This window comes from Thalia democratica, chromosome 6, assembly GCF_965202585.1.
Source record: "Thalia democratica chromosome 6, ktThaDemo2.hap1.1, whole genome shotgun sequence".
Classification (NCBI taxonomy): domain Eukaryota; kingdom Metazoa; phylum Chordata; class Thaliacea; order Salpida; family Salpidae; genus Thalia; species Thalia democratica.
Window position 1 is genome coordinate 28391004 of NC_139170.1, and position 11533 is coordinate 28402536.

General features: G+C 26.0%; 1 protein-coding gene across 1 annotated transcript; it reads left to right on the forward strand.

The window, feature by feature from the left end:
* The first annotated feature begins 2450 nt into the window (after window positions 1–2450).
* LOC145838321 (uncharacterized) lies at window positions 2451–3702 on the forward strand. Its single transcript, XM_082945889.1, has one exon. It carries the CDS (start codon window positions 2473–2475, stop codon window positions 3508–3510), a length of 1038 nt encoding a protein of 345 aa, XP_082802015.1. The 5' UTR covers window positions 2451–2472; the 3' UTR covers window positions 3511–3702.
* The last annotated feature ends 7831 nt before the right edge of the window (window positions 3703–11533 follow it).

The window sequence follows — 11533 nt, forward strand, 5'->3', positions numbered from 1 at the left end:
GTCTACAATCATTAAAGCTCCATACCATTTTTTGCTTATATTTCAGTTTTATTACATTCACATATTTCTGCTGTAGTTTCTATGAGACAACACACAATTCAATGATAGTAGGAAGTATGATTTTATAAATTTATTTCAAAATACAAGTGTAGGAATATTAATTTATAACTTCTAAAACTAGTCTTGAAAAGTTAAGATCTGTGTGCTATCAAAATTTTTCTTTTTGGTAGACTATCAATTACACCATTAATACATTTAAAATTTAAAATATTTATCTAAAAATAAATAAAGTACTATAATTCATAGTTGGTATGTATCTGAAAAAAACTAAAATACTAATAATATAAGTATTTTACTTAATTTATAACATAATTTATACTAGTCTACTCATTTCAATCGAATTCTATTTGAATTCTTATTTCTAGTGCATAATTAGATCATTAGTTTTGTGAATAATTAACTATATAATTATGTGAATGGAAACTTTTCAGTTTACCAAAACAAAAAATTATCACCAAATATAAAGCTGTTAGGCCGTTAGGGGAAGTGTCTAAATATTAACACAAAAGAGATAGTTTTTGCTTTGAATAAAATCAAAGTATAGCAATCAATAAAGTGCAACCCTTAAATTAAGTGAAAATTAAAGCATTAAATATGTGCATAACCTTGTTGAGACAAATACCTTTTTCACAAAAAATGACAGTTAATATCCACTAAATTATAATTAGTATTTATAATTAAACACCTGACCTTCCTACTGTATAATTTAAGTTCTACAAATGAAAAAAAATCGGGTTAAATTTTTAAAGTATTTGTTATCTAAATATTCACAAGTCAGTTTATTCTTAGTTAATTCTTTCAAAATTTCAAAGTTTAAAAAGAAAAAACATTCTCTTCCTAGGTTTGTCATGTCAAGGCCATTAATTTAAAAGTTGTATCTTTATCTGATCTGATATAACCCTTTAAAGTTTTTTTTTTATCATTGTCATACAGCTGGTATAAATGTCACAGTTATATCATCAGTATACAAACTAAGTATTTCTAATACATTTAAAATATTTCAGTTTTGTAATATGTACTTTAATTTACAGATGGTTTTAATAGATAATTTAAATATAAATAAGTTGACTTGATATTGACTTAAATATTGTATGCCTCAGTGATTCACAATTATTTCAAAAGTTGTACACAGAAAATTACCAAAAATTATGTGGACTTTAAACAACTAAAATATTAATTTGTAATAAAATAGCACTATTTTTAAAGTTTTGAATGACTTTAATAATTTGAAATTAAGGTTTTAAGAAATCTTTTTTAATAAAAAAAAGAAAAATAACTTTCATTCATCTCAATCTTTTTAAACTTTCTGTACAAAACATAATAATTTTTATGCCTACTGTGCAGTTTGCACAGGTGATATACTATATCATATGTTGTTAAAGAAAATCTGTATCTATCAAGTTTTCACAATATGTTATTGTTTTACAATAAGTTAAATTTTTAAATTCATAAGGTTTGCTACACACTTAGGCTACTTAGGATAACTCAAGCTAGTTTGAATTATATTTATACTCAGGCCTGAGTAGTCTGAAAAACTCAGGCTTTTCTGAATTATAGTTGCAAAAATCTGGCTAATTTCACACTATTTTCTGTATCTTATTTAGTTTTATGTTTTGACTTAAGTTTTTTTTTTTAGTTGTGTTTTTTTTTATAAAGTTTTTATGTTGTAATTTTGGTACTTTTACTTGTTTATGCTTGATTGACATTAGGTTATTACAGTTTTTTGGATTTTTTTTTCTCTATTTTCTAATAAACTCATATCAACTTAGGCTAGTTTGGTATAACTCAGGCTAAGTTTTTGACCTCAAAGAGTGGCAACCCTGGTTTATAAACCTTAAATATGTTAAACATAGTGTTTAAATTTCACATATTTAAAAGATTATTATTACTTTTAACTCAATGTACTTCTGTAATTTACATATTTTGGAACTATAATATAAAACAATCAATTCATATATACTGTGTTAATACTACTGATATGTAAGGTCAGTATATCATTAACTAGTAACTTATTTCATGTCTTGAACTGTCTTTTGTTTAAAGCTATTACAATTTGATGATTCAAGAGTGGGAATATTTTATATCTATATATTTTTTGTTTAAGTTATTTCTTTAATTGTTGTTTTAAGTAATTTTATGTACTTATGTTACTTGTTTGTTTAAGTTTATCTTTCATATATTTTAAAAACTACAGTAGTTTATATTTTCAAGTGATTTTTAATGTATTAATTTAACTAATTTATTCTTGTTACAAATAATAACTCATACTGCAATAATATTGTTTTAACATCACAAAATGTATAAACATAAATTTACAAAACCTTAAAAAAATTTAGCTAAGTTTATGCTAATTTACTATATAAATACTTTTTCATGTTCTTTTAGAGCATAGTCTAATATTCAAATAAAAAAATGATTAACTTTCAAAGAAAAATCTTGAGTACATTTAGCCAAAACCATTGTGGATCACTAAATTTCTTTAGAAAAATTTCTAGCTCCATTGAGCTTGAAGCAAAACCTTTTAGCCAGTTAAACTTATCTTTGAAAAATTGCAATGTCAAAATAAAAACGGCAGACCCAATCGTTACAAAAGAAAATACAATGTATATTACATATGAGAGCAAACTAAAAGCTCCTCTAATTACAAATAAAGACAATTGTGTTGATATAGTTCACGATGATGGAGGTTCTGATCTTCATATTGATACTCCATTTGGAGTCAATGTATCACTCAAAATTCAAGGAGATGGTACTGCAAGTGTTTATTCAATGGAGTCTGACAATGTTGATATCACGACTGAGAAAGGTGATATTGAGGTAGGAAAACTGAAATCAGCTAACATCAAATGCAGCACACTTACTGGAAATATCATAGCCAAGAAAAGCGTTCATGGCAATGTAAACTTTCTTTCAGAATCGGGAAAAATTGAAACGGATCGTGTTCAGGGGCCAAACATTGATTTTTGCACCAAAAAAGGTAACATAGTTGCAAAAGATGTTTACGCGGAAGAGCTTTTGGTAAATTCAGAAGAAGGCGATCTAGTGTTCAAAAGCATTCATGGTGTGAGCGACTTAGAAACTGCAAATGGAAACATTTTTGTTGGCATAGCAAGCGGAAAAGCGCAGATTGCTGCGCAGGAAGGTGGTGACATTGATGTATTTCTTTCCGACCACACGGACATGTTTCTTTACTCCAACGGCGGCAACGTTCAACTCTTTAACTCAACAAACAACGCAGCTAAAGTTCACTTGGAAGCGTGCAAAGTAAAACTGTGCGACGGTTTGGATCATTCTCGCTTGATGGAACGCACTGTTGGAGCTGGCACGCATCTCATTGCTAATTTACATGGTGGAGGGCCGCCCGTTGTTGTGAAATGCGGTAAGGGATCAGCAGAAGTAAAAAATCTCAGCTATTTTGAACGATTAGGTCATTGTAACAAGAAGTTCTGACATAATGAAGAAAAATATTTAATGTGTTGATTTATTTTGAAAAAGATATTAAAAAAGTTTAACTTTAGAAAAATTTTTATTAGAAATAATATTAAATAATTTCATCATGATCATTTTTCATTCATGCTAGTTAAAAAGTAGGCTGAAAAAGCCTAAAATAGTACTATTTCTTAGTTAATAATATATTGAACATTCTCAGTCTTATTTTTGTTTTGATTTTAATTTTCTTGTTATACTAACTTTTATTACAGAATATTATTTATCAATTAAATTTTTTATACTGTGAAAATTTTATGATGAAATTTCTTGGAGTAAAAAAAATATTTTAACTGATGTTTTCAACAACTAACACAAAGGTGACTTTACCTAAATAATGCAATGATGTAGCTATTTACAAATACTTATTAACCATAATTATTGTAGTTTTTGTATAGAAAAAAAATATTTAGTAAATAACATTTTGTGCACAAAAATTAAACTTTTATATTGTAACTAGTTTTAGAAAAAATTAGATCAACTGCGTTAGACTCGAAAGTTTTTATTAAAACGTGTCGAATTTTACATGTTATTAAATTTTACCTTTACTTTTGTCAATGTTGAATAAGTTAAAATGATATATAGTTTTAAAAATTTTTTTTGATTTTGAACCAGAAGTTTGTATACATAACCTAAATAAAAGCTAAATATAGCCTTGTTTTTTATTAAATAATTAACAGAGTTAATAACTATACTTTTTTTTATTAGTTCTGCTACTATCTGATAAATATAATAATGAAAGAAATTTAATCAATTTAAAATATTCATTATAAAATTATGAAATATTTACAACCCGTTTTGAACAGTAAAGCTTTTCTTTTGTATAAATCAATTTATTTTACTAAACTCATATTCTTTCAATTCTGATCTCTTAAAAATTACCAAAATCGTTATCAAAAACTGTGTGATAAGCCTAAATGATAACCAAAAAAAAATATTTTTGAACAAATTTAAATTAATTCCTAGATTTCAGTTATAAAAATTAATGATATAAAACATCATAGTAAAAATTAACTACAATAGTATTAAAAGCAGCCTAGATGATAATAAAAACGTTAGTTTAAATTAATTTTATAATAATTCAAACTCTAAATTTTTTGTTTAACTGTAACCAAAATAATTTAATTATCCGTTAATATTTTAACAAATCTTGTATTATAAGTAACCAGCAATTTAAACATTTTAGTTAATATAGAGCTTTTTATCAAAAAACACCTTTTTAAAACTACCCTATTTTAGAAACACTCAAAGACTTGTATTTGTCAAGCAATGTAACATCACTTTGTTATGAAATACTCCAAAAGTTATTTTTCTAACACTTTACTCACTTTTTTTATTTAAAAAGGTGATGAAAGTTGTGCTCTTATAACGCGATACTACTTCAAACAATTTTGTTACAACTAAACCATTTGAAAGGGTAATTAAATCATAATATATTAGTTAAATAAGCTGTGGTAAAATATTTGGATAAAGTTAATCAGTATTTTTAGTTTTTTATAAACCTGCCGCTGCTACAAAAATATCAAGTACTTTCCTTGGCTAATCTGAAGTTGAATTTTAAAATTGTTTTGGCAAAACTATCATCATACTGAAATAAATATTATTCATAAGGAAATATCACCTATTTGAACCCTTTTTCATTAACAGAATAATACTCATAGCAATTTTCTTGTCTCGAATTTTCAACAGTAGAAGTTTTTTTTCTACCAGTAAAAATTAACCGTTTATGATGTTATATAAATTGAACTTTAGTTTCCAATAACTTTTTAAGTAGATAGATACAACTCACTAAAACACATGCAGTGTCAGGTTTAAAGTCACTAAAAAAGTTTTGTTTACACGACGATCTACCCGAGCATTTTTTTTCTGATTGTTCTCAATCAGTCTTAAGTATGTACTCGGCAATTAAAAGCAGTTTCCATTCCAAACTTGTACTTAAATGATCATTTGAAAAACTTTAGCAGGACTGATAGAGATAGAATCTTTAAATTTTACACTATTAATACTAAAATTGCCAAAATATTTCAGATGTGTAAGCTTACCAAGAATCTCATCATCTTTATTAACACCTAAAGCCTTTTTTAGGCTCTTTTTTGGTTGTTTCTTCAGATCCTAACAGCAAAATACTATCAAAATAAGTGAAATACTCAGTGGTGAAGATAAAAAGTTTTATTTTCAGTAAAGCTTGTTTAATAGATTGACATCAAACGAATTAAAAGTCATACTGATTTCATTAACAAACAATTATCAATTGTAGTTTTAATTACTTAATACTAAACAGCATATTTTATATACAATTAGAAAACAAACACACCATGTAAACAATAGTTTTTATTTTATATTTGTTGTGAAGACTTTGATAAATTTGTTATTTTTTCAATTTGATACAAGATTAAAATTCCAATTACAGAAAACTTTTTGAAGTTGCATGATAAAAAAAAAAATTTTAAGTGACCAAAGTAGAAGTTTTAGTAACTATACTAGAACATATGCGTAATTTTTCAAACAAACTAATTTACTTAGATTGGAAATTTTTTAATACTAGGTATTGCAAATAAGAAATTATTTAAGTATGTACATTTTTATTAGTACTGTTTAAACCAAATACAGCATAGTAACTAACTTCGCGTTAAAGAAACTTATAAAAGAAGTACGACATAGCTGTAGTTTTTATGGTTTTAATTTATTAATATTTTTTTAATAATTGGCTTAAAATTAGGTCAGGCAGAAAAGCATTTCCCCAGAAAACGTTTATCGTTGCAAGGGGTAGAGTTTGAGACTGATGTTTTTTTACCATAAAAAAAAAAACTTAAAGTTACTTTATAACTAGTTTATAAAAGGTACTTTTTACAGACTTCCAAGTCAGTATGTATTAATAGTACTTTGCACAATGCTTTCAAAAATAGGGACACGTATAAAAGGTGAAGTATATATGTTTACTATTAAGCCTAAATCAAACAAAAAACAAAACAAATAACAGCAATAATTGTTGCATTATTAAAATTAGGAAAATATAAGTGTTTTTAAAAAGGCTATGTTTTTATTCTTGACGCAATTTATTAAAAAAGTCACTTAACTTAGTATATAATACTTTATTATTTTATTTTATTGAACGAAAAATAAAGACGCTCAAAATATTTGGTCCTAAAACCTGGTGCATAAAAAACCTTTTGACTATTGAGTTGCACTCAAAGGATACCTTTTAACATCTTGTCCAAGACATGATCTATTTTTATGTTATAAAACAAAGAACTAAAATTTTAGCATTAAGAATTTGTAGTTTTACAAAGAAAAAAGAACACAAAACATAAAAAAGTAAACACAATATAAAATTTTGCGCAGAATAACTTATCATACAAAATAGAAATAAATAAATAATATTTTACTTTTAAAATAGTTTTTACTTAAAACAATAACTTAGTTTTTAACTGTGGTTTTAACCTATATATAACGTTATAACAAGATAAGCTACGTAAAAATACAGCAGACTAATACACTAAACTTGTTTACTAAAACAAAATCTAATAAGAAGAAAATAAATATAAAACTTGCTATAACATTTTTATTTTTTACAATAATTTAGTTAATAATTTGACTGAAAAATTTTAAAGCAATTAGGTCAGAGACTTTGTAAATGTACTTATGTATAGAAGGTATACTTTTTTATTAAACTGAATTAAATAGATTTTTATACAAGGACTACTATTCATCATAAAAAGTTCTGTGCTTTTAATTTTAAATATAGGAAAGTATCTTCACAAAAATAGTTACAGAAATCATAATTTACTTTATCTAAGACTCTTTATTAGAAAGCGTAATTTTAGTTTATGCAATTAACAAAAAGAAAAGAAGAGTCATGTAGTATAGTATATTCATATAATATAGTATATTAAAGAATATTAGTCATGTATACATCTATTGTTTAGACTTCAATAATCTAAAATTATCATTAACTAATAAAATATATAAAATGAGAGATTTTAGGTTTGTTTGCAAAAAGTTTCAAATGGTATCTGAAAACTAATAAAAACCTTCCTAAATTAGTATACATTATACTTAAATATTTTTCAATGATTTAAATTTCAAAGCTTACTTTTAGTTTTATAACTAAAAAGACAAAGTTTATTCTAAATATTTTTCTTAGTACTAGTTAATATATTTATTGTTTTAAACTTAATTCTTTAATATTTTCTAAACTAAAGTAGACTGAAGCAATTTTGAAGCTTAATATTAAGCAATAAAACTGTAATGAAACTAACATTTTGTTTTATAATTTTAAAGCAGTTGAATAAATACGGATGTTTTTGTAATAACAAAAACATTCGATAAGCTTTCGTAAAATAACATTCCCAAAACCCAAAACAACATTGTTTATTTAAAGGAGTTAATTTCATTTCAATACGTATATATTTGAGTTTGTCTTTCAAATACGCGTAAAAATTTATTAGTTATTCCGCACATCAAGTTACGAATAAATTCAACGTTTCATTAACTAGTTTCGAGAGTCAAGAAAATGTCTACATCGCGGAGTTGATGTTAGTATTTTGTATAACTTTACGATTGTTAATACTTTTTATAGACTTTATTTTGTCGTGATTTAATAGTTTCTTTCTTGAGAATTTTTACTTTTTATTTTATATAAAGTAAATTGCATTCATTCAAAGTGTGTTTTATTCATAACTTAGGAATAAGTTTTTGTAATTATTACTGTAAGCATATTATTTACTACTCGTAAGTATAGCAGTCATTTAGTAAGTTACTGGAGACCACGTAGTTAAGACATAAACATAAACCAGTACTATTAATATAGCCAATTTGGTTAAAGTGGAGACCACGCAGTGTCTATCAAGAACCTTGTATCTTCTGGTTTAGGAATCATTAAGCAGTCAACAGAAGAAATGCACACGAACAACAATGACAATCGCAATCTTAATACCCCTCATCAAGCAGAGATGATGGAAGATAATATTGAATTTTATCCGTCGAATAGTATTTAACAACAATTTAGAAAATCAAATGAATTTAAGCAGCTAAACAAATGAAGAAGAGTTAAGAAAAATGCAAAACGTAGTTCAAAATTTGAATACTGTATTAAATAAGTCTAGATCACAACATTACGAACGTGCGGTACTAGAAAAACGCGGACCTTTTTACGATAACTACGAAAATAGTAATCAAAATAATTTTAATAACTTTAGCGACACAATAAAGGCGCAAAGACTGAGTAAAAGTTTAAAAGGTTAGACTTTGTAAGAAACCCTCCTGACACTTTAAGACATTTTGAGGAGGAAATGTTAAATGAAGGTATTTCTAGTAATACAGAAAAGTATAAGTTTTTAATAGGGTTTTGGCCGAGAAAAGAGTTGTCAGATTGTTATAAAATGACAGAACGAGATGAAAGAAATTACAGTTCTCTAAGAAACCTTTTTATTGATAGGGACAATCAGTTAGCTGAAACTTTAGATAAAGTTCCAGTTTGGAATGAGCGTACAATTTTTGATAACATATTTTCTACAGCCGTTAATTGGGCCAAATGTCCAGAGCAGGACAGAATTAAGTTTTTTCTTGCATACATATTACCCTTTTCGATCAAACATAAGATTTAGGAACATTTTGATGAAAGCTTAGAAGTTTTCAAAAGAAAAGAACAAGCCATATGGAATGCTTATAAAGAAAACGCATTAATACCTAAGCAAGTTAATTACGATAGACTACAACAGTATGAGAAAAATCATTATAAGTCTAAAATAAGTTACCACAATCAATTTTGTCCTTATCATCAACAAAGGTTTCATTTAAGAAATAATGATGTTATTCATAATAACAATTATCGTCAACATAATCAAGATAGAGATAATGTTAAACCAATAAAATCATACAATGGGAATAGTAGTAACAATGTTAACATAGCACAGTGTTTGTCATGTCATCAACACTTACCCACAAAAACATTTAATACAACTAAAGCGTCATAAACAGCCAAAGAAAAAGCTCAAGTAACCAAAAAAACTAGAGTAACTGTTCAAGTAGTATGGTTTAATGTTCGCAAGGGTTACGGTTTTATTCATCGTGATGATCGGAACAGCAATATTTTTGTTCATTATACAGCTATCATCAAAAACAACCCTAACAAATTCTTAAGGTCTCTTGCACAAAGAGAAAAAGTCCAGTTTGATATTGTTGTAGGTAAGAATAACATGTCAGAAGCCGCAAACGTGACAGGTCCTAATGGTAAAACAGTTCAAGGGTCTAAGTGTGCTGTATATGAAAATTCAAACTACAACCAAAAGTTTCAACAAAAACGATTAATCGGAAACTATTATTCAAGTAACCCCAACAGCGGAAAAGAAAAGCTTATAGAGCATATAAGCAAGCTTTTGCTTTTACAGCATAATAAGGTAAACTTAGCAAAGAAAAACATCAGAAACTACAGCAGGAAAATATCAGTAACAATAAAAAATATGATAGCGAGCCAAAACATCAGGTATCAACAGTGCAGCTTAAAAGTTATAAACAAAACTCAGGCTATTCCAATTCTTCAAAAACAAAATCAGAAACTAGTGTATCAAGCAACATATTAGCTAAAGAGAAATCAATTTGGCAGTATTTGATTCCTTTAACAAAAAAAGAAATTATAACACAGAATAGGAAAGAGTCAGAAGTACTAATAACAGGTCTTAAACTTTTAAGATTTATCATAAAGACAATAAAATATATGTGTTTTCGCAGAACTAACAAAACAGACTTAAATAATGGTAGAAAATTGTTAATTCTTATTAATACCAAAATATATTTAAATATTTATAAACTCAGGTAATTTTTTTAGAAGTTAAACTGAAAGAAACTATTGAGTGTTTTTTTTCTACTCTTTTCTTGATAAAATTTCTGAATTGTAAAATTTTATAGGTTTTTACTTTTAATGATGTGTTGTAAAGTTTTTCATATTTTAAATTACAGTTTAGTAATTAAACTATTAATTGAAAGCTACGACATAACAATTGTACAATAAAAAAGTTTAATAAGCTTATTTTTCATATTGAAATTTTAGTAACTACAGTTTTCTCTAATTAAAAAAAATATATATCAGATTTTTTTGCTCGTAAAATAATCAAGTTCAAGTTTAAAGCTTTTAAATTCGACTCGTGATAAATTTTTCCTAACAATTTTGAATTTAAAAGTACTTTCAACTCTTATTTAGTTGTGACTGTTAATGATCGAAAAAAGCACTCGCTAAATTTTTCTCTTTATAAATTTCTATAATGCATAAGTTTTGTGTCGGTTTAAAAAGAAGTATTTTGTAATTGAATCATATAAAAGTTTTTGAATGAAAATACTACTAATTATTTTGTAAAATATTTTAAAGAAAACGTTATCTATTTTGTTTATTATAGTTTGAATTTTGAATATTATGAAATTATGGTTTTTAAGGTTGAAAACAAAATTAAAAAGTTTCATGTGTTTTTAGAAAAACTAAAACAATTAATTTTAATTTCAATGCATCTTTACATGTTTAGAGTTTTTTTGTTTTGTATAAAATAATGAATTAAAAGTAAATACTGACAGTTTCGTTATTGTATTTTGGCATAGTAACATAGTAGTTTTTACTAAACTTTCTTAAATGAATATCTCAACTATGTTTTTGTACAATGAATTCTTTCAAATGAATACTACAATGATGGACAATGAAAAGATGAATATTTCATTGTCAACAAGTGAATTTGATGAATTTTTGAATTTAAAGTTTAGAGAAGAACAATCGAATTGAAACAATTCGTTCCTGCTAAAAATAAACCACCGTAAAAGAAGCAGCCTGAGGACAAGAAGCCCGATTACAAGAAGCCCGAAGACAAGAAGTCTGAGGACAAAAAGCCGGAAGACAAGTAGGCCCCAGACAATGATTAAAGATAACTAAATAACTATTATTTTTACTTTGTCGTTATGCTATGTATTATCTTATTTTTTGTAAATTATGTAATTTTTGAGATAA

Bases quoted from the DNA above. Each gene is read 5' to 3' on its own strand.
- LOC145838321 (XM_082945889.1), top strand. From the start codon at position 2,473: ATGATTAACTTTCAAAGAAAAATCTTGAGTACATTTAGCCAAAACCAT.